Source organism: Salmo trutta, chromosome 10, assembly GCF_901001165.1.
Source record: "Salmo trutta chromosome 10, fSalTru1.1, whole genome shotgun sequence".
Taxonomy (NCBI): domain Eukaryota; kingdom Metazoa; phylum Chordata; class Actinopteri; order Salmoniformes; family Salmonidae; genus Salmo; species Salmo trutta.
The window spans coordinates 26,938,294-26,962,753 of NC_042966.1; the positions used below are offsets into that span (position 1 = coordinate 26,938,294).

The 24,460-nt window shown below is 41.4% G+C and overlaps 1 protein-coding gene across 3 annotated transcripts; it reads right to left on the minus strand.

Moving 5' to 3' along the window:
* Positions 1-6,011: 6,011 nt before the first annotated feature.
* sf3b5 (splicing factor 3b, subunit 5) lies at positions 6,012-12,273 on the minus strand. Of its 3 annotated transcripts, none has more exons than XR_003879746.1 (2): positions 12,120-12,273; positions 6,012-6,483 (listed from the first exon to the last, which is right to left on the minus strand). XR_003879746.1 is itself a non-coding variant. In XM_029765142.1 (2 exons), exon 2 carries the CDS (start codon positions 6,467-6,469, stop codon positions 6,209-6,211), a length of 261 nt encoding a protein of 86 aa, XP_029621002.1. In that variant the 5' UTR covers positions 6,470-6,483; positions 6,820-7,802; the 3' UTR covers positions 6,012-6,208. The 3 variants fall into 3 exon arrangements, 1 of the variants encoding a protein (XP_029621002.1); XR_003879745.1 differs by lacking the exon at positions 12,120-12,273 and adding an exon at positions 7,829-7,947; XM_029765142.1 differs by lacking the exon at positions 12,120-12,273 and adding an exon at positions 6,820-7,802.
* Between the last annotated feature and the right edge of the window lie 12,187 nt (positions 12,274-24,460).

Here is a 24,460-nt window from a genome sequence, read left to right on the forward strand (position 1 = left end):
CTTCCCTGAAAAGTTGCATATCACGGGGGCTATTCGATGCTAATGCAGAACGCCACAGGGTGTTTGTGTGCTGGTCAAGGGCAGACAGGTCTCGAGTGAACCAAGGACTATATCTATTCCTAGTTCTGCATTTTTTGAATGGGGCATGCTTATTTAAGATGGTGAGGAAGGCACTTTTAAAGAATAGCCAGGCATCATCTACTGACGGGATGAGGTCAATGTCATTCCAGGATACCCCGGCCAGGTCGATTAGAAAGGCCTGCTCACAGAAGTGTTTCAGGGAGCGTTTGACAGTGATGAGGGGTGGTCGTTTGGTCGCAGACCCATTACGGATGCAGGCAATGAGGCAGTGACCGCTGAGATCTTGATTGAAAACAGCAGAGGTAGTCATTGATGTAGTCATTGTGTATAAGGAATATGGGACCAAATACAAAAAATGTGTCCAAATACTTATGACTTCTTCAACTGGGGGGGACAACTAGATACATAAAGTACTTTCATTTCTACATCCTGTACTGTCACCTCATATGAAACATAAATCTCAAATCCAAAATACTGGAGTATAGAGCCACATTTTGAATTTTAGCATCACTGTCCAAATACATGTGGGGGTGATGTATTCACATTCCATTACTTGATACAGTACATTCGGAAAGTATTCAGACCCATTGACTTTTTCCACATTTGGTTACATTACAGCCTTATTCTAAAATGTATTAAATAGTTTTTTCCCCCTCATTAATCTACACACAATAACCCATAATGACAAAGCAAAAACTGTTTAACATAAATGTTCAGACCCTTTGCTCAGTACTTTGTTGAAGCACCTTTGGCCGTGATTATAGCCTTGAGTTTTCTTGGGTAAATGCTACAAGCTTGGCACACCTGTATTTGGGGAGTTTCTCCCATTCCTTTCTGCAGATCGCAGACTTCAGTGAGTTCAAGACAACTGGGAACTCTGGGGGGGAAAAACGAGCTCCGACTGGGAAAATATGTTTTGAACGGTCATCCAACTCGGAATTCCAAGTCGAGAACTCTGCCTCTTTCTAGAGCTCCAACCTGAAGATTACTGACGTTATGATCAAACTTGTTTTTTTGCCCGTGTTCCCAGTTGTCTTGAATGCACCATAAATCCAGAGAATACCAGACTTTGATGACAAAATGTGCCCACAAGGAGGACTGCCACGACACCTTCCTGTTCAAGTGAGCACAGCACAACAAAGTGAGTCCAAAAATGTATTGTATATTGCTGTATACATGACGTAATATGCCAGGAAGGTATGTATACTGTAGCTAAGAAAGTAATACTACGTTTATGTAGTGTAGTAAGATGTTAGTAGCCCATGTGCCTCACCCTAATAATTTGGTCCCTTTCCCCCGCATAATTTAGCCTACGGTTCTGACTTGGTTTACAGGGAAAAAAACTGTAAGAACGGCCCATGTTCTGAATTCTGTCGCTGTACATTTCAAAAGTGCTGAACAAATAGTTATATTGACTACGTCCATCCTAGATTGCTCATTAATGTCTTAATCGAAATTACGGACATCCTCATCCGCTCGTCATCCACTTATGCCATAGTTTGTACATCTCAATTGTCAGTAGAAACCACATTTGTTTATTACGCAAGTCAGCCATGTTTTTTTTAAATGCAGTAAATGTAGCTGAATTAACTGTTTCGCTGCCAGACAAGGCTCTGCTGATAGCCAGGTGTAGCAGTGGTAAGGATTTACTCCATGGTGCTGGAAAGAAATCTTTGCTGTTGGGACAGCTTTATGTAGGCCCTAACAGTTTGTGGGCACCGTTTGTCACCATTATAATGCAATTAATGTATTGTTTAGTGTTGTGGCTTTGGTGGCATGCATTCAAAAAATGTGGGGGAGTTTGCCTCACCAAGATTTACATGCTAAAATCACCACTGTTCTGGATATAAGGACAAATGACATAGCGTAGTGGGCTTCTTCATAATATGATCTGGTAATGAAACATGACAAATACATTTCGGTTTCCATGTTACACATCAAAGGGTTTGTAGTAGCCAAATTTAATTTGAAGTTGAGAAATTCAAGTACTGGAATAGGCCTACCTTGAAATTCAGACATTTCCTCAATTTGGTACTTGAAAAGTCCTTGTAATTATTCTAGCCAATGTTTAAGTTCTCCTACTCCCTTATAATTATCAGTAATTTCATTTTTGATCTGTTTTTGTGAGAGGTGGCCACTCGCTTGTTTCCCACCGCTTTAATTGACTGGTGTTGTTGCGCTAATCTGTTGTGGTCAAACCACGTGCGGTTATTACGCTGAACGACAGTCAGGTCAGACCCTGGTGAGGACGACGAGCACACACAGGAGCTTCACTTACATGGTTTCTGACAGTTCTGAAAGTTTGTATAGTCCTATGTTGTTGTAAGTGGAGTTACAGGCCAATATGCATTTTCCTCTAAGTACACATGTGGAACTGCATAAAAATCTATTTTATTTTTGTTTAAAAACATATCACATCCACAATGTCACACATTAGCCCCAATATTTATAGGAAGACCCATACAGTATGTATATACCTTAGAGACATAGGTACTGCCGGTAACAATGACTTTCAATACAGGACTAAGATTGAATCGTGCTACACCGGCTCTGACGCTTGCAAACTATTACGGCTACAAAGGGAAGCACAGCCGCGAGCTTCCCAGTGACACGAGCTAAATCAATTCTATGCTTGCTTCGAGGCAAGCAACACTGAAGCATGCGTAAGAGCATCAGCTGTTCCGGACGACTGTGTGATCACGCTCTCCGTAGCAGATGTCAGTAAGACCTTTAAACAGGTCAACATTCACAAGGCTACAGGACCAAACGGATTACCAGGATGTGTACTCCGAGCATGTGCTGACCAACTGGCAAGGGACTTTACTGACATTTTCAACCTGTCCCTGATTGAGTTTGTAATACCAACATGTTTCAAGCAGACCATCATAGTCCCTGTGCCCAAGAACACTAAGGTAACCTGCCTGAATGACTACCGACCCGTAGAACTCACATCTGTAGCCATGAAGTGCTTTGAAAGGCTGGTCATGGCTCACATCAACACCATTATCCCAGAATCCCTAGACCCACTCCAATTTAAATACCGCCCCAAAAGATCCACAGATGATGCAATCTCTATTGCACTCCACACTACCCTTTCCCACCTGGACAAAAGGAACACCTATGTGAGAATGCTATTAATTGACTACAGCTCAGCGTTCAACACCATAGTGCCCTCAAAGCTCATCACTAAGCTAAGGACCCTGCGACTAAACAACTCCTTCTGCAACTGGATCCTGGACTTCCTGGTGGTAAGGGTAGGTAACAACATCTGATCTTCAACACAGGGGCCCCTCAGGGGTGCATGCTCAGTCCCCTCCTGTAATCCATGTTCACTCATGACTGCATGGCCTGGCACGACTCCATCATTAACTTTGCCTACCAGAACAGTGGTAGGCATGATCACCGACAACAAAGAGACAGCCTATGGGGGAGGTCGTCAAAGACCTGGCCGTGTGGTGCCAGGTTAACAACCTCTCCCTCAACATGATCAGGACAGAGATGATGATTGTGGACAACAAGAAAAGGAAGACTGAGCACGCCCCTATTCTCATCGATGGGGCTGTAGTGGAGCAGGTTGAGAGCTGCAAGTTCCTTGGTGTCCACATCACCAATCTTTCATGGTCCAAACACACCAAGACAGTTATGAAGAGGGCACGACAAAGCCTATTCCCTCTCAGGAGACTGAAAAGATTTGGCATGGGTCCTCAGATCCTCAAAAAGTTCCTCAGCTGTACCGAGAGCATCCTGACTGGTTGCATCACTGTATAACAACTGCTCGGCCTCCGACCGCAAGGCACTACAGAGGGTAGTGCGTACGGCCCAGTACATCACTGGGGCCAAGCTTCCTGCCATTCAGGACCTCTATACTAGGCGGTGTCAGAGGAAGGCCCTAAGCCACCCTAGTCATAGACTGTTCTCTCTGCTAACCCATGGCAAGCGGTACCCTAGGCTCCAAGTCTAGGTCCAAAAAGCTTCTTAACAGCTTCTACCACCAAGCCATAAGACTCCTGAACAGCTAATCAAATGGCTACCCAGTCTATTTGCATTGTGTGTGTCCCCCCCCCCCCACACACCTTTACGCTGCTGTTACTCTGTTTATTATCTATGCATTGCCACTTTAACTCTACCTACAGTACATATTAACTAAATTACCTCGACTAACCAGTACCCACTTTATATAGCCTCGCTACTGTTTTTTACTGCTGCTCTTTAATGATTTGTTATTTTTTTACTTCTTAAAACTGCATTGTTGGTTAAGGGCTTGTAAGTAAGAATTTTACTAAGGTTGTACCTGTTGTATTCGGCGCATGTGACAAATACAATTTTATTTGATTTATTGAAGAATAGTTTATATTGATATCGCATGATCTTGCTCCCACTATTTACTTTGCTTTATTGCATACATCTTTCCAAGCTTGGGAAAATCGAAAACATTAACAATTATAAAATCTGGCATCTGGGCATGGGAGAGAAAATTCTGCAGCCTCCCAATGTCCTCAGCCCTGACACAGCAGAAATAGCATCGCCACATCCATGATTCAAACTGTGGGGACAGCCGGTGAGGACTTACCCCGGCTTGATGATGTTCCTGCCAATTGACACACACTCACTCACTCACTCACTCACTCACTCACTCACTCACTCACTCACTCACACTCTCTCTCTCTCTCTCTCTCTCTCTCTCTCTCTCTCTCTCTCTCTCCTCTCTCTCTCTCTCTCTCTCTCTCTCTCTCTCTCTCTCTCTCTCTCTCTCTCCCTCCCTCCCTCCCTCCCCTCCCTCCCCCCCCCCCCCCCCCCCCCCCCCCCCCCCCCCCCCCCCCCCCCCCCCCCCCCCCCCCCCCCCACAGGATACTTCCCCAGCAGTGTGGGCACAATGACGTAATCTCTCGCTCGCTCTCTATTCAACGTTGAATCATCATGTCCTCTCTTCCGCTCATATAATGAAATGTTTTTCTACTTCTGTCATAGGCACAAGTAGTCAAAGTAATGGTTCTGTATGGGCGTTTGAATGATAAGGCTTATTGTGTGTGGGTGGACAACATAATGGGCTGCATCTTTTCAATCAGAACCAAGGCCAACATAATCATTACAGGGCCAGTTCAATGGACAATAGATGAAACGGAATACCCAAGAATAAACAGGGTGAATTTTCTACATTGTGACCACGGCCTACATAGGAGACAATTTGTCTTAGTTTCTCTATGTAGACCTATACAATACTGAAGTCAAACCACTGGCATCTTGTGTGTAACTAGGACTATATAAATCTGGGCCATGTACCTCCCTCAAACTGGGACCACAGTAAACAGGGAGTATTTTTTAAATAATGTATACATGTTTTGTTTTTGCTCAATGGAAGGGAACACAACCACAACTCAAAGCAATGAAGCATTATTTTAAAAAGAATATCAAAAGCTGGCTGATGGCTCATGGCAGCTCAGTAGCGAGTCTGACTTTCGTAGGACCACTTTTGTCTGTAATTATCTAATTATTCAACCACGCACTTTAAGACACCTGCCTTAATCTTGCCAAAAGGAACACAATGGTAGTAAGTCATTGACTGTCTTATGCTTGACAGCATTTTTTTTATGCATGTCCTGTCTGTATATGTACTTTTTCAAATTGCAAATAAACTCATAATCCCAAACTCCTCATGCCAGGCAAGATAAATAATGCGCACCTCAAGTATTGACATATTCCACCCATGTCTGCACTCATCACTATCCAGTTATGGGAATTAATTTAATCAAAATCATTAAGAGTAAATGTTTAGTTAACTGTTGAAGTGATTGACAACAAGCTCTTATAGGGGTGCAATATACAGAACATTTTACAATTATCATTCTCAATGCTCACTGGCATTTGTAACGACAAGATGGAGGTCGGGCAAGTGGACAATTTTTTGAAGACAAATAACACCTGACCACCACTTCTTTTCAATGTTTATTTCCAATGCAAATTCTTAAAGGCAAATATCAAAATGGGTGGGGAGAAAAGGAAAACTGATGCATTGTCTGTCAACATTGCTTCCATTTCATGCATCTCAAACATGACTTCTTATCAACATGATGGATAGCCAAACAGTAAAAACGACATTTTCTACATCCTGCCAGTTGAACTCCTTAGCCTAAGCATCGTCAGGTTTGTCCGAAGGTGGGCCACAGGGCTGCAGCATCTTCTCCATGAGATTGAAGCGCACGCGGGCTTTGCTCTCGTTCTCAGCAACAGAGAAGTAATTCAGCAGGTCAAAGTGACCCATATATGAACAGTACGAGTCCCGATGTTGGTTCACCAACCATTCCCACTTGCTGGTGTCCGCATGGCCTGTTCCAATGTATTTAGATTGAAGATGCTCCAACTGGCTGTGAATGTTGTAGCGGTCTGTCATCTTCAGGCAAAAGTCTACACAAGAAAGGAAAATCATTTCAGTGCATGTAGCTATTAGTTGGCCAATGTTACCTGGCAATTGCTGGTGTCCTGACCTTTTAGCAATAGCTTGCTGATTAGGTTGGGAAATATTCGTAACGTGCATTGTATAGCCAGAATGTTGAATAAACTGTCATTTGAACATGCTCTGCTGGTTGTCCATCTGGCATTATGTCGTTGGAAATGTAACACAAAATATCCACAGGAAAGTATTAATAAACTTTTACTGCCATTGTGATTTATATCACCTGACATGCGAAGAAAAAAAACATGTAAACCCCTGCATGAGCTCTACTAGTACGCATACATTACATGCATGGGGGGTGTAACGGATGTCACGCTGCTTGCTTAGAGTACCGCTTCCTCCTGAGTTGGCTCACATCAAGCTCGGACCCAGGACCTCTGCCTTGACAGCACACGTGACCACCCTCCGGAAGCTTCTTACCGGTCCCGCACCCGAAAAGCTAGCGATTCCGCAGCGCAAGTGGATACACTTCAAGCTGTGCTAAAATAAACTGACTATTCTGGTCTAGTGATCGATTACAACCGAGCTCGCTGCCCAGACGTACATAATTAGAAAGAGGAGATTCTCGAGATTAAAATGGCGTCTGACTTGAAAACAATCCAAATATACACATTGAGAGATATTTAGGAAACAATGAGACGCCCTCGAGAGTTCATTGAGTCATTTTGTTGTTTACATTTTAACTATAAACAACGTGAGCGGTCTCATTGCCAACAATAGCGAATCAGGCATTGCGACGTAGAACACTAAACTGCGAATAGAACGCTCGGAAGGCGAGTTGGTGCTCAATGTAACTAATAGGAGTTGGCAGGTTGAAAATGCCCTAAAATAAGGCCTGCTTTTCCATGATTACTTCAAAACGACGGGAAGCAGCTGGAAAATATGGTCATATTATGAAACTGGGCTCCACGGCGGATGCAATAATATCGTTATCAGAAAAAAAGCGTTAAAAATGTAATATGTCCAGCCTAGTAACATACCCCTAGAAATCCTGGTTGCTAACTAGCTGCTAGCAAGCTAGGCCTAATACCGATAGGATCACATTGCCACATGATTTCACGTTGTGCCGTTTAAACACGGGTGACTTTTTATCACAACGATTAGTGAGTAACAAGTAGTTAACACTAACAAAATTGAAAGTATTAGTTGAAATTAAACTGAGGCCTATTGTTTAAGCTCCAGCGAGTGAAGCTAATGTTAGCTAGCATTATTCCAAGTTAGCAAGCGTTTTCGAAAATAACAATCTCTTTAGCTTCTGTATTCAGTTTGATTATAATCTGCAATAACGTTTCTTACACAAAATCAAGACCTTTGTTCAAATGTGTACGACGACGTTGATTATTTCAGGTCAGCGTCATTCGCAGAGGAAACGGAAAGGTATCAGAACGTCCGGTATGGGTAACATAGAATAATGTCTGGTGGGAAACAAAGCCAGCCCCATAGAGATCCTATATTCGTATGTAATTCATTACCACCATTTATTTGTACAAACGTGATCATTATTGATTTGATGCACGCATTAATTTGTTCAATTGAACATTGATTGAAATCAATCCAATTGAGTGTATTGCATAACAATCATACATATTGTAATGGTGTAATAATTATACAGTTGTAATATAGAACCAATATAATATCTAATCACATTCAATTCTAGATATTACAAAAACGATTTTTAAAACGTCCTTGTGAATGTGAACCAGGATCTTATTTCATTGAACAGGGAGTATCCATAAGTAGTTATTGATTTGTGCTGGTCTGTATTTAATCCTAATTCATATTTCATCAAGTGCAAAGTTCTCCCTTTTCTGGTCCATCTAATTGTCCACTGTCCGTAAAGTCTCTGAGTCCTAACTGTTACAAGCCAAGAGAGGAAGGTCAATTGGGCACTAATCTACTGTAAACTGTGTGAACCTAATGCGAAAATGGTATGCCGCCATAGCCACCTATATGTAATGAATATTGATGCAAAAAGCTCCAACATTGACATTTATGAGGATAACTCATCTGACAGAGGGAACTGTTTCTTCAATAGTTATCACAGTAACATAAGGTTTACCTTTCAGAAGGCTGGTGTGATTAAATCATATACATTTTTTATGGGGGTGGGGGGTAGATCAGCTTTAATATTGCAGATAGATTGCGGCTTCCATCAATGTAATTGTCGGCATAATTTCCAATCATCCATATATATTTAAAAATATATATTTTCCTTTATTATTTTCCCCTAACCCTACCATCCCTCCCCCAATTGCAGTAAACTAATGGACAACAACACTTATGCTTCTACTTCCAGCTTATACATACTATATACATTTTACGGACACAGTATATTTTACAATATTTATATTTTGTTTGTTTTTAGTCCCATCCTTCAGCTCCACTCAACCCCTCCCATCTATCTCTGAACACCTTCCAGTTTTGATTTATATTTCCCATATATTTTTTTAACTGTGCTGTGATGTTTCACAAAAGTTCTGAACCTTTCTATTCTCATAGATTCTACATATTGTAAATAAAAAATAAACATGTCTGCTAAGAGTATTATTATATTATTGATTGATTGATTGACTATGACGGTTTAAATCACCCAGCAGTGCTATTTGCAGAGCGGGACATAACTGGGCAGGGGGTCAACACATTTTTGTGGGCATCTAAAGCAGATTTCCTGCATTTCTACACAATCTAATATGACCAATGGCCCTTCTAGCCGTCTCTATTTAGAACAACAAAAGTAAACAAAAATGCCCACAGTCATTAAGCTAGGTAAGAGATCAAATATGTTTAAGTGATTGATAAGACTGAACTAGATCCATGATAATTCAATATTCAATATTGTGTTGCACCTTTAACCAATAGCCTAACAAATGAACAACTCTTACAAATAAAATACAAAGACAACTTTTGATTGTCTCTGAGACATTCTCTATATCAAATTTCAGCCAGACCGCCCAGCCAACCCGAGCCGCCTACACGCCTGACCCCCACCAGTCTAGTCAATAAGTCAACTCTCTCCCCAAAACAACGTTCTTTTTTTTTGTTATGTCTCAAGGGAAAGGTTTGGAAAACAAAAGTTGAATGAAAACACACATACACCTACACATTAACACACAGAAACAGTACACCCTCCAAATAATTCATATCATAGGCATAATAGTACTGTAGAGCTTTTTTTACTTGCACACAAAATAGCTGGGTCACCCTGTCCTGCCCATAGGTCCACGGCCCTGTAGCACCCCAACCCAACACACCCCACTCAGCTTTAGGATCTTAGTGAAACATTCATTATTGCTTTTAGGTGTGTTAGGCCAAGGCCAGAGTGACAACAGTACAGCAGACCCCCAGGGCCAGGGCTGAGCAGCCCAGCAGATAGAGATTGCCTAAATCTCCCCTGACGTGGGCATGTTTTCAATACAGACTCCTTTTGTCATTCAGTATTCCATATAAGGCATCCAAACCTTATGAAAGTTACACAGTATACCCTTAATCTTAAAACAAATCTAGTGATACTGTACATAACTTGACATTTCTTCCATACATTGTGGGAGGATAACCAACCTTCCAATTAATGGCAATGCATTTATTAGCCACTATAAATGCTAGGTTACACAGTTTCTTCTGATAACAGTCTCCAGTATCAACATTTCCAAGGAAACAAAAACAGGGAGAAGGAAGAATCTGTAGATATTCTGAGATAAAAGAACATACTCTGCCAAAATTCAGCCAACCTTCAACCTTCACAAGACATATGCAAATATGTCCCCTTTTGTGCTTTAAACATCCAGCAGAATAATAACATTTAATAACACATCATCAATAGCATCTCCCAGGTCTTCCTCACATTTTTGTTTTACAATTTTTCATTGGGAAAAGCCTCTATCAACCCTTGATAACATTTAGAAATCAACTTTGGAGGTTTGTCAGACTGCCTTAAAATAGTATTGTCCAGTGTTTGCTGGATAGAGAGAAAAAGTGTTGTCTCGGCAAAAATGCACCTCACGTCTGTCACGGACTGGTCTTCCCTGGCTGCCTGACTCTGCTGAGACCCCTGTCACCCCTCTCACCTAAAATGAGGCATGACAAATAATTACCTTGGTGTACATTTATACATTATTTTATCCAAGAATATAATCAATGGTTCAATAATTGAAATGACCATTACTCCCAGATCCCAGACTGTAGCTTTAAGCTACTGTCCTGTAGCTACTATAGGTCTACCCATCAATTCGAGATGGAACTTTGTATCATTCACTGAATACACTGCAAAATTCACTCTGTAGACTGGTCTTCCCTGGCTGTCTGACCCCACTGGGACCCCTGTCATCATCTGATCCTGCTAAGAAACGGTGAGCATAGTGTTGGGTACTGACTGCACTAGAGGGCTGCATTCCTGCAGGATGCCTGCGGGACCGGCGGGTCCGACAGAGATCATTGCGGCGCGGTCTGCATTTTTCATGCTGCAGGTGGGAGTGGGCGGTCAGAGAGACGACTTTGGGATGAAAATATTTTTGTTGTCCCACACGTTATTTTGAAAGGGTCCTCTTTCTGCGTTAGCCTACCTATTGTATTAAAAACACATATTTTTCTGCATTATTCACACTCAGAATTCGCTACTTCAACTTCTGTAGCCTACCCCTCCTAGTTGGGCGTGAAAGTTCAAGGGGTGACTGAGTAATGCAATGTGAGAATCTCTGGTAATTTAACCTATTTCTTAAGTTATTTTTGCACATTTGATATTGCCTATATGGCACAAAATTGCTAGGACCATGGCTGGCAAGTGAGCTGTGTCACATATGCCTAAAATAACATTGTGGGACTGTGGTTGGGTTTGGCACCAGTTCTTGCGGTGGCAGGTGGGAATGAAGAAATCGGTCCCACAGACCTCTACTGTGCACCATGACAGGGAAGCTGTTTATTATTGTGCAAGTGGAGCGGTAGGTAGTCTAGTGGTTAGGGTGTTGGGCCAGTAACCAAAAGGTTGGTGGTTCGAATCCTCAAGCTGACAAGGTAAACATTTGTCGTTCTGCCCCTGAACAAGGCAGTTAACCCACTGTTCCTAGGCCGTCATTGTAAATAAGACTTTGTTCTTAACTGACTTGCCTAGGTAAATAAAGTGAAATGTAGAGAATTAGCTAGGTAAGCTGACAGATAAATAATGCCACGTTGACTAAACAACTCACATTGCACTGATAAAATGTCAAAGTATAAATCTTGAATTGTTTGATTGAGGCAAAAATAATAGCTAATGAAAGCCAACTTTTGGCCAGCTCTCTCTCCAACGGTACATCAACTGGTGAAAGCTTGCCAAGTTCATTTACTTCTGAAACGTGACAGAACAAAGGTTACAAAACATCTCCATACAAACAACTACTGTTGGATAGTAATATTAGCCACCTCATATTGCCATCTGACAGATAACTAGAGGCTAGCGCTAACCTGACTGTGGTAGCTACTCACTAGCATAGCTTATTCACCTCAGTCGATAGGGGATGAAACATTAGCTAACGTTACATGTCAGTTACAATACTAGCTCAGCACTGCGAATAAACATTAGGTTTTTTTTTCTATTAAGTTAAACAGAAGTTACCTTGCCAGCTACATCAGTCAACTAAAGAGTAGAAGTTTTTGTTCTGCTTCCTTTTACAACTCGGTGAGAGTGCAACACAAACACACTGAACTATGCTCAACTCTCCCATGCTGGTTTAGCCAGCCTTTCAGAAGCTTTGACTTCACACAGCCTGTGAGCCCGCTCTGTGGTGTCTGTGTGGTCCTAAATAAATAAACACTCCAAACAGCCTACCCGACTGCTCGGAGGTGTCCGCATGGTCCTAAAGCACACCACCGCCTTGTTTTGTATCACATTCCAATGATAAAACTGGGGGCGACAAAATGTTCCCCCCGTCCCCAGTTAAAGTTGCGCCCCTGGTTTAGAGCACAGTTTACCTGATCAATTACTGTAGTCACACAATTCATACAACCTTAGCACAATTACATAAACATCACATAAATGTATTGAATGCCATGAAAGTTCTTCATTTTCACTTTACTTATCTGAAAATAGACTATCCAATTAAAATGAGAGCGAGGGGCCTGTGTTGCTCATTCAATGTGTTTTTTTTTCTAAGTGCTTATGTTTTCTGCAGTGTCACAGTGTGCCGTTTTGAGATGGACTGTGTTGCCATAGTAATGAAATATAGGAGGCTTAGAGCAAGACAATGCTAGGTTGAAAACAACAAGGTTATTTTCAACCTCGAAATAATTACGGAACTGTTACCTACATTTTCTCAGATTGGTTGAGCGATGTTCCTCAAACAAGGTGGTTTCTTCAGCTGTAAAACTTTGTAACTATCAAATTGACTTAATTTACATTTACGTCATTTAGCAGACACTCTTATCCAGAGTAATGGACTGTCAGTCAATGCACCCATAGGATCCATAGGCTCCATCGAATTTGGAACTGGTTACATTTCTCCATCTCCATCCCTCAGCATTATAACAAGCCAGGTGGCTATACTGATTGGCTTGAGGTTTACCATGAATGAAATCCAACAAAGAACAGAATAGGTTGATGCAAGCCAATTCCTGGATGGTTACTTCCAGCCTCCAGACATCAATGGACAGACAAACAAACTGAAGCCTGTCATCTGACACATTCTTTGAGGAACCAAAAGGGATTATTACCCTTTTCACAGATCTTCAGAATAAACACTTAATTCATAAAGACTGAGAAAATCGTATTTCAACCACATGCTACCATTTTTATTTTCTTCTCTTTTTCTTCTCTTTCTCTTTTTGAGCCACTACAACAGCTTGATAGTCAACTGAATTGATCACTCATATCACCTACCACGCAGCTCCCAACTCCACAGTCTATCTTCTCCCCGTCACACAGGCATTGGCACCCTAATGAAATAGGAGGTTATCAATAGAACCCACCTCTTTGATTCTGTTTAAATCTGACAGAGTTGGTATTCTGGGATAAGGTCTGAAGCAGACCGTGTCATATTAATGGAAGAGCAAGCGTAACAACCTTCATTATCATTCAACTCAACGAAGCTAATCACACTGACAAGTGACAATCAATCCAATCCAAAATTTCCAACCTTTGAAAAATCTATTTAGGTCTAATTCATCCTCTTCCTCTAGTCTGAGTTACACTCTGTGTGTGAATGTATTCTTCATGTAAACTGTCATCATGGTGTAAATTGTGAATAAATATACCTCTTATAAATAGTCATAAACAGAGCCATACATAGCCCTGGTCATAACCATGCATTGATTTCCCTAACGATGGATCTGAATATTTTCTTAATCCAAACACAAAAGCTGACTCCTATTTAATTTCCCTTAGGTATACACTGCAGAACAGCATGTCAGAAACAAGAGAGGGACTAAAACAAGAGAGAGAGAGGGACTGGTGAACAGTGTACACAGGGCATGAAATATTTGATTTCAAAGTATCAAATTATAGCCCTCTAAAGCCGGTGGAAGTCCCCTGTCTGGTAATAAAAAGCCTGGCAATAACTGAAAACAGCTGCTGCTTTCTGGGCATCATTTTGTTTCCAGGCTAGCTCTTCTGTAAGGGAGGGATGAGGAGAGACTGACATCAAACACTGTTCTAGGCTATCTAGAACCTAAAAGCTTTCTTTGGCTGTCCCCATAAGAGAACCCTTATTGGTTCCAGGTAGAACCCGTTTGGTTCCAGGTAGAACCCTTTTGTGTTCCATGTAGAACCCATTCCACAGAGGGTTCTACCTGGAACCAAAAAGCGTTCTCCTATGGGGACAGCCGTACTCTTTATTGTTCATTCTTACAAAAAGCTATCTCAAATTGTGCACTTCACATTTTAGCAGATGCTCTTATCCAGAGCATACATTTATACATGAGCGCATACATTTTCATACTAGTCCTCCACGGCAATCGAACCAACAACCCTGGTATTGCAAGCACCATGCTCTACCACTGAGCCACACAAGACCTTTATACCTAAAGCATGCATGACACATTGGCTTGTCGGCTGTAACACACCTGTTGATACCAAATGTGATACCAAGTCACAATGTCAAATGCTTTGACAGCTTTGACATGACAAGTGGATTGGATGGGGAAACCGTATTGGTCATTCATGTGAGATCTAAAGTGTTTGATGCAGAGCATCTCAACCAAAACCTTTTTTTGCTGCATTATAGTGAGGGAAGGTGTGCAGGCTACGCGTGGATTAAATATTGTGATAAAGGTAAGATTCATAATTATTACAGTGCTCGATAGATAATGGTATATTTGAGTACTTATAAAAAACAATCATGATACAAAGATTCAGAATTTAAGTATATTTTTAAAAAACAACAGTTTGCTAAATAACAAAAATGTCAAATTTAGTATCATGCATATTTTTCATTTTGTAATGAAAATTGGAGTAATTTGATATGATGTATACTTAGATATTTTGAGTGAAATTATCATACTTAGTTTCCAATTTACAATAATCCTTTAAAAGGTACACACCATACAATGTTCACCATGGTAACATTAAAAGCATCCACTGTTTTAAGACAAATCTGGAATTTCGTCAAAAATAATGCAACTTTTACAATACAAAGTTACATATTAGACCAGGGATCATCAACTAGATTCATCCATGGGCCGGTTTCTTGTTGAGCGGATGGTCAGGGGGCCGGAACATAATTACAAATAATTTGTAAACTGCAATTTGACCGCAAGAAACCCAAACAGATATCATATTTAACTAAATAAAATCATTTCAAACTTTGCTTACATTTGTGACTCAACACCTGGATTCGGTCTTATGTAACAACATTTGAAATAGTTTTTTTTACATTGGATAAAAGTAGAGACTCGGAGCTACAAAATGGTATATCATTCACAGCATTTTTGAGGAACAATGGGAAAGTAATTCTGCTTTGAAAGTTGATACACTTGTAAACTCACTTTTGAGAAAAGGGCCTTGGTACCTACTGGAGATCTCTGCTTTGTCTACACCCATTAAGCGTTGTTCACACCCTCTTAAGCCAGCCTCACCCATCTCTTTAAGGATTCACATGTGAGGTCATGTGCTAAACACTGAGTAGTGTAGTAAAAATGAATGCTAAAAGTGGTAGCAGCCTACAATAAGGAAAAATTTCAGGTAAACAGAAAGTGTCCAGATAAAAATATTTTATAAACATTAGATAACGCTTACCCAGACACACTTGTCTAAATTGATGGGTCATGTGAAAGAAATGCTATGGCCCTAGCCAAATCCAGTGTACTAAATTGTCATACTTGAGTAAAGTATGACTCATTTCAAATTCCTTATATTAAACCAGACGGCACAATTTTTTCTCAACATTTTTTTTATTGACGGATAGCCAGGGGCACACTCCAACACTCAGACATAATTTACAAATGAAGCATTTGTGTTTAGTGAGTCTACCAGATCAGATGCAGTAGGGATATTATCTTGATAAGTGTGTGAATTGGACAATTTTTCTGTCAAAATGTAAGAAGTACTTTTGGGTGTCAGGGAAAATGTATGGCGTAAAAAGTACATTATTTTATTTTGAATGTAGTAAAGTAAAAGTTGGCAAAAATATAAATACTAAAGTAATGTACAGATAGCCCCAAAAAATAGTTAGGTAGTACTTTAAGTATTTTTAATAAAGTACTTTTGACAACTGACCAAATGTCTTCACACCAGTACATTAGCATACTTTATATACCGTTAAATATGCACTTATCATATAGTATTTCATACATAAGTTAAGGCCATGCAACCTGAGTTGAAACCTGAGTGAGGTGCACATGTACAGTACATAAACAGATGCATGCGCCATATATTTATGTGGATGCGCCATATATTTATGTGGTGGACACTTGATACGGTCACATGATATTGTTGTGGTATGTCACAAAATCATGTTACGACCACACATATCAATATTCATTTTATATATCAATATTTTGCTAAGTCTTACTAAGTGGATAGGTCTCTACAAAAGGTGTAAACGGAACAGCCAAATGGTCACCTGCATAGTAGCAATATCAGTAATAGATAGTGTCAAAATAGTATACAGTATGTACAAGAACAATATCAATAACGATATCAGTGATAGGCAAGGTAGTTATATGCATACGATCATGGGTAAAGTGGCTGAGCAGCAGGATAAAAAAATAAATAGTAGCAGCAACGTATGGTGTGTGTGTTATGAGAGAGTCATGTCAATAGAGGCACTGCAGATAGGGCCGATGACTGGGAACTCGCCCCCAGTGATGAACTGGTCCGTCCAAACCACGCATGAACAAGGGAATCTATATTCGGAGAGCATGTTTCTGTCCTGCCCTTGACTTTGGTGCAGGGCATGTGATGTCCATAGCCTCTTCGTCACAAAACTCCCAGATCTTCTCAAAAATATACGTTTGTCTAGCTGTGTCCAGTCCAGGTGGTGCTTGTACTGGCAGACCATCTATGGGAGGAAGGATGTCAGCGTTGCTCAGCAGCTGAAACCTGGTCCCGACAGTCCGACTGCTCCAGGCGACAACAACACCAGGCTCCAGAGCATCGAAGCTGTAAAACAGGGAATAACAACAACAAAAAATCAGAAGACATTACAACCCTGCACAACATCAATTCACCTCCCAAGTTTAGATAAGAAGAATAACCTCATGCAATACAATGAAAATGATTTTCATCTGAAGTGCTGGTACTGCTTGATCTGTGGGAGTGGCCTGAAGAACAGAGTCAGGTGTTGTTGCCAGCCATAGCTTCCACCATCACCGTACCATCCTCCAGTCCAACCAGCTGTAGGATGTTGACCCCTGTCACAGTGGTGTCCTTCACAACACCAGCAATCTCAGACAAAGTGTTCACTCTGGTCTTTCTGAAGCACTGCTTGATGAGGCCGAAGCACCAGTCGGGGGTAAAGTTGGTGTGGCCTGTGATCAGGAAGTGCGTCGGATGTGTGAGAAAAACTCAGAGATGTCAGAGCTTGGACTGTCGTTCCTGCGTCTACGCAATTTAAACCCATCTTAACTCTTAGGATAGTAAATAAAGTATTGTTATTGAACATGATAATGCCCAGAAATAAAGATTGGCATTTTCAACCGATTGAAAGGATTGTGTAATTGACTATATAAATATAAACTTTATTCTATGAGAACCCCATGCATAAACACGATGAAATGCAGTCCATTACACACTGAAATGTGTTGAATGTTCATTCTATAAGTCATTTGAGCTTGAGAATAGCAAATACGATCCCATTATGATCATCCACATCATTCAGATTGTTTATCCATGAGAAAATGTTTAATTCATTTCAAGTGCCACATCAGTCTTCACCTGGGATTTGAAATTGTCTCACTTCTTCTCATTTCCAGCACTCGTTATTCTCTTCTAATTAGGTTTTCAGAATAGATAAAAGCAAATTATATTTCAGTCAGGGTTCTTTGGAGAAATCAAGCTGATTACACTGTATAGATTATTACTAAACGGTGGCCCTGATTAGGAAAATGGACTGTGTCATATATTATGGAACACACATTATTCACAAATCCACATCATTATGCATATATATAAATGTATTCATTTCCTTAAATAGAATCGAATATAAAGAGGCGATAAGCAAGTTCATGTGAAATCCTAGGTGGGGGTCCAAAGGATGCAGGGTAAACTAGTTGGCCCTTATATTTGGTGGTTGTTCTGATATTTAATGGGTATGATTTTCAGGATTGTAATTGTTCAGCACTGTCTAGAACGCCAATCACAAGGGAACATGCAAAGGCTATTTATTTTTACTCTAAAGACACAAAATCAAATGTGTGCTCTTTGTACAATGGGACATGTTTGATCCAATAATAAGTGTCAATTTTAACATATCAAGGCAGTGTTTAACAATTGCAACAGGCATTTAGCCAAGACTTGTTCAATGGGAACCACAAAGCCACAAAGTCAATAAAATGAGCCCTCAAATTAAGTTGAATGTAATTTCCATAAAAGCTGTAATTTTTAATTGGTGGAACTGCCACGTCCTTTTGGGATAATACAACAAGAAAGAACGAACACGGTTTTGTCCCTCTGACATCATTGCACGCACGACCGAAAATCATAATATGTACTACAATTATTTTTACCGCCCTGCAGGAGGCTCCTCTTATACGTACATTTCTCCTCCGTTTCAACACATCCCTTCATTTGTCTCAAAGTCAGCACAATGTAGACCAAACTCATTCGGGAAATGCATAATACACACCTATTTAACATAAATGAAGAAGCAGTGGAGGAAGTCCTAATATTCGTCCACCTATCGGCAACAAGGTCACAAATTTGTGATGGCGCCGACAGAGATGGTCGCCTCGCTTCAAGTCCTTAGGAAACTTTTAAAGTATTATTTCTTACATTGTTACCCCAGGACATCTTGAGTCTTATTACATACAGCCGGGAAGAACTATTGGATATAAGAGCAACGTCAACTTAACAACATTACGAGCAGGAATACAACTTTCCCGGAGCGGATCCTCTGTTTGGACCACTACCGAGGACAATGGATCTAATCCCAGAAGCCGACCGAAAACAACGGCACCGCAGAAGTGGCAGACGGAGCGGCCAGTCTCTTGACAACAAGGTAGATGAAATTTGAGCAAGGGTTGCCTTCCAGAGAGACATCAGAGATTGTAACATTCTCTGTTTCACGGAAACATGGCTCTCTCGGCATATGTTGTCGGAATCGGTTCAGCCACCGGGCTTCTCCATGCATCGCGCCAACAAAGATAAACACCTCTCTGGGAAGAGAAAGGGCAGGGGTGTATGCTTCATGATTAACGACTCATGGTGTAATCATAACAACATACAGGAACTCCTTCTGATCTAAAATTCCTTACAATCAAATGCGGCCATATTTCCTCCCAATAGAATTCTCGTCAGTTATCGTCAGAGCTGTGTACATTCCCCCTCGAGCAGACACCAAGACGGCCCTGAAGGAAGTTCACTGGACTCTATGTAAACTGGAACCCATACATCCTGAGGCTACATTTATTGTAGCTGGGGATTTTAACAAAGCAAATTTGAGAACAAGGTTACCTAAATTCTATCAGCATATTGATTGCACTTTGCACGGGGGTAATACACTCGATCCCTGCTACTCTAACTTCCGCGATGCATACAAAGCCCTCCCCCGCCCTCCCTTTGGCATATCCGACCACGAAGCCATCTTGCTCCTACCGTCTTATAGGCAGAAACTCAAACAGGATGTACCAGTGACTAGAAACATTCAACGCTGGTCTGACCATTCGGAATCCACGCTTCAAGATTGTTTTGATCACGCGGACTGGGATATGTTCCGGTCAGCCTCAGAGAACAACATCGATCTATACGCTGACTCGGTAAGTGAGTTCATAAAGAAGTGCATTGGAGATGTTGTACCCACTGTGACTATTAAAACCTACCCTAACCAGAAACCGTGGATGTATGGCGGCATCCGCGCAAAGCTGAAAGCGCGAACCACCACATTTATCCATGGAAAGAGGTCTGGGAATATGGCTGAATATAAACAGTGTAGTTATTCCCTCCGCAAGGCAATCAAACAAGCGAAGTGCCAGTGCAGGGACAAAGTGGAGTCGCAATTCAATGGCTCAGACACGAGACGTATGTGGCAGGGTCTACAGGAAATCACGGACTACAAAAAGAAAACTAGCCACGTCATGGACCCCGACGCTACGCTTCCAGACAAACTAAACACCTTCTTTGTCCGCTTTGAGGATAATACAGTGCCACCATCGTGGCCCGCTAACAAGGACTGCGCCCCCCATCTCCTTCTCCGTGTCCGACGTGAGTAAAACATTTAAACGTGTTAACCCTCGCAAGGCTGCTGGCCCAGACGACATCCCTAGCCGTGTCCTCAGAGCATGTGCAGACCAGCTCGCTGGTGTGTTTACGGACATATTCAATTGCTCCATATCCCAATCTGCTGTCCCCACATGCTTCAAGATGGCAACCATTGTTCCTGTACCCAAGAAGGCAAAGATAACTGAACTAGATGACTACCGCCCCATAGCACTCACTTCTGTCATCATGAAGTGCTTTGAGACTAGTCGAGGATCATATCACCTCCACCTTACCGGCCACCCTAGACCCACTTCAGTTTGCATACCGCCCTTACAGGTCAACAGACGATGCAATCGCCATCCCACTGCACACTGCCCTATCCCATCTTGACAGGAGGAATACCTATGTAAGAATGCCGTTCATTGACTACAGCTCAGCATTCAACACCATAGTACAATCCAAGCTCATTATCAAGCTGGAGGCCCTGGGTCTCAACCCCACCCTGAGCAATTGGGTCCTGGACTTTCTGAAGGTCCGCCCCCAGGTGGTGAAGGTAGGAAACAACATCTCCACTTCGCTGACCCTCAACACTGAGGCCACACAAGGGTGTGTGCTCAGCCTCCTCCTGTACTCCCTGTTCACCCACGACTGCGTGGCCATGCACGCCTCCAACTCAATCAAGTTTGCAGACGGCACAACAGTAGTGGGCTTGATTACCAACAACAACGAGACAGCCTACAGGGAGAAGGTGAGGGCACTCGGAGTGTGATGTCAGGAGAACAACCTCTCAACCAACATCAACAAAATAAAGGAGATGATCGTGGACTTAAGGAAACAGCTGAGAGAGCAGCCCCCTATCCACATCGAAGGGACAGTAGTGAAGGTGGAAAGTTTTAAGTTAAGTTCCTCGGCGTACAGATCAAACTGATATGGTCCACCCACACAGACAGTGTGGTGAAGAAGGCGCAACAGTGCCTCTTCAACCTCAGGAGGCTGAAGAAATTTGGCTTGTCACCCAAACTTTTACAGATGCACAATCGAGGGCATCCGGTCGGGCTGTATCACAGCCTGGTACAGAAACTGCACCGCTCTCAACCGCAAGGATCTCCAGAGGGTGGTGCGGTCTGCACAATGCATCACAGGGGGAAAACTACCTGGCCTCCATGACCTCTACAGCACCCGATGTCACAGGAAGGCCAAAAAGATAATCAAGGACAACCACCCGAGCCACTGCCTGTTCACACAGCTACCATCCAGAAGGCGAGGTCGGTACAGGTGCATCACAGCTGGGACCAAGAGACTGAAAAACCACTTCTAGCTCAAGGCCATCAGACTGTTATACAGCCATCACTAGCATAGAAAGGCCTCTGCCTACATAGACTCAAATCAATGGACACTTTAATAAATGGATCACTAGTCACTTTAAATAATGCCACTTTAATTATTACATATCTCACATTACTCATATCACATGTATATACTGTATTTTATTCCATCTATTGCACCTTGCCTATGCCGCTCGGCCTTATACTTATGATCATATTCTCATTCACTTCTTTAGATTTGTGTGTATTAGGTAGTTGTTGGGAAATGTTTACCAGTTAGATATTACTGCACTGTCAGACTAGAAGCACAAGCATTTCACTACACTTGCATTAACATTTGTTAACCATGTTTATGTGACCAATAAAATTTGATATTAAAGAGATCTTCTAAATGGCTCTGAATGTTGGAAAGTTACCAGACTGTCTACTAAACTAAACTGCATGACAAATGTTTGCTTAACCTCTCTTGGGTAGGGGGCAGTATTTTCCGGATGAAAAGTGTGCCCAAAGTAAACTGCCTGCTACTCAGGCCCAGAAGCCAGGATATGCATATAATTGGTAGACTTGGATAGAAAACACTATAAAGTTTCTAAAACTGTTACAATTATGTAATAATAACAGAACTGATATGGCAGGCAAAACCCCGAGTCCTCCCAGATTGCCATTCCTAGGGCTTCCACTAGATGTCAGTCTTTAGAGTTTCAGGCTGTTTTTTGAAAAAATGAGCCAGAAATTGTAGTTTTTCTAGGTGGCTCCCATTTTGGCTGTAGTGTTTCCAAGCGCGTGGAAGAGAGCGCATTCTTTGGTATTTTTCTCTGGTAAAGACAATAGTGATTCTCCGTCTTAAATTTTATCGTTTATTTACATATTAGGGTACCTAAGGTTTGATTATAAACGTTGTTTGGAAAAGTTTATTAGTAACGTTTGGGATTCATTTTGGAGGGAAACTGGGTGGATTATTGATTGAAGCGCACCAGCTAAACTGAGTTTTTATGGATATAAAGGACATTATTGAACAAAAGGACCCTTTGTGATGTAACTGGGACCTTTTGGAGTGCCAACAGAAGCTCAAAGGCATTTTTATATCGCTATTTCTGACTTTCGTGTCGCACCTGCCTGGTTGAAATATGTTTTTCATGTGTTTGTATGCGGGGCGCTGTCCTCAGATAATCGCATGGTATGCTTTCGCTGTAAAGCCTTTTTGAAATCTGACACAGCGGCTGGATTAACAAGAAGTTAAGCTTTATTTTGATGTATTACACTTGTGATTTTATGAAAGTTAAATATTTATAATACTGTAGTTTGAATTTCGCACTCTGCAATTTCACCGGATGTTGGCCTGGGTGGGACGCTACCGTCCCACCCATAAGAAGTTAAGATAAAAGGCATTTTCTGGACACATACAATCTCAAATGAAGAACTACACCAAAAGAAAAAACAGCAGCACAGTAATACAAACAATGAAAAGACAAAGGCTGGGATTCAATCAAAGGCACATTGTAAACAAAATGCACTGCATTTGACTTTTAAAGGCAATTTACACTTGAGCCTACTATAAGGGCACAAGGTGAGACCCAGATGCAGACACAGGAGGCAGATGGTTAGAGTCTTTGTAGTTTATTTATAATCCAAAAAGAGTAGGCAAGAGAATGGTCGTGGACAGGCACAAGGTCAAAACCAGATTTTGAGTCCAAGAGGTAAAGACTGGCAGACAGGCTCGATGTCAGTGCAGGCAGAAGGGTCTGGCAGGCTGGTACGGAGTCTGGAAAATGAACAGGCAAGGGTCAAAACCGGGAAGACAAGAAAAAGAGAATAGAAACCAGGAGCATGGGAAAACCCGCTGGTTGACTTGAAAACATACAAGACGAACTGGCACAGAGAGACAGGAAACACTGGGATAAATACACTGGGGAAAATAAGCAACACCTGGAGGAGGTGGAGACAATCACAAGAGCAGGTGAAACAGATCAGGGCGTGACACCAACATCCCCAGCATTTACCGTGAATGCAATCTCTTACCGTGAATGCAAAATCTGCAACATCAAATCAAATCAAAGTTGTTGATGAGAAGTTGTACAGAGTAGTTGAGGAGGGCAACCAGTTGATGTTGCCAGTGCAATGCAGGGCTAGTGTTATGGAGTTGATTTCAATTGAAATCAATTTCCCTAATACCTATAGGACCCCACCTATAAAGTATAATGGTAGGGGGAACACTGTGCTGAGTTCCTTTGGTAGAGTTAGAGTTAGAAAGAGGTATTTAATTGTCACTCCACAATAATACAATAATACAAAATAAAGATAAAAAAATAAAACTCAATTTGAATGGTCCACAATGGGTTTTGAGACCCTAAAAACAATAAAACATGGTACAGTTGTCATCTGTAATACATTACATAATCTATACACGTCTGCATCATTTAAATATTTTTTTTAAGGACAATTAACCACTAACGTGTTAAACTTCTGAAGAATATTAAAATGTAAAATTTAGACTGACATCTTTATTTTTACAGCGTTTTAAAACTGAAGAGTTTTGTCAAAGGGACAATACGTTATTCAGTTGGAAATGTCAAACTGTCAAAGACATGTTCTGACAGAAATCATCATCACAAAAAGCCACTCTTAATGAGAAAGCAGTAATGAGTTTGATTAAAAACAAGGTTTTATTCTGTAGCGTGAATTTCTTTTGCCCCAAACAAAGCTAAGTACAGGTGTAGGATCTTAATTTGATCACCATGCTGTTGCAGGAAATGTCCTATACTTGTAGTATATTAAAGGTTTAAA

Bases quoted from the DNA above. Each gene is read 5' to 3' on its own strand.
- sf3b5 (XM_029765142.1), bottom strand. From the start codon at position 6,469: ATGACAGACCGCTACAACATTCACAGCCAGTTGGAGCATCTTCAATCT.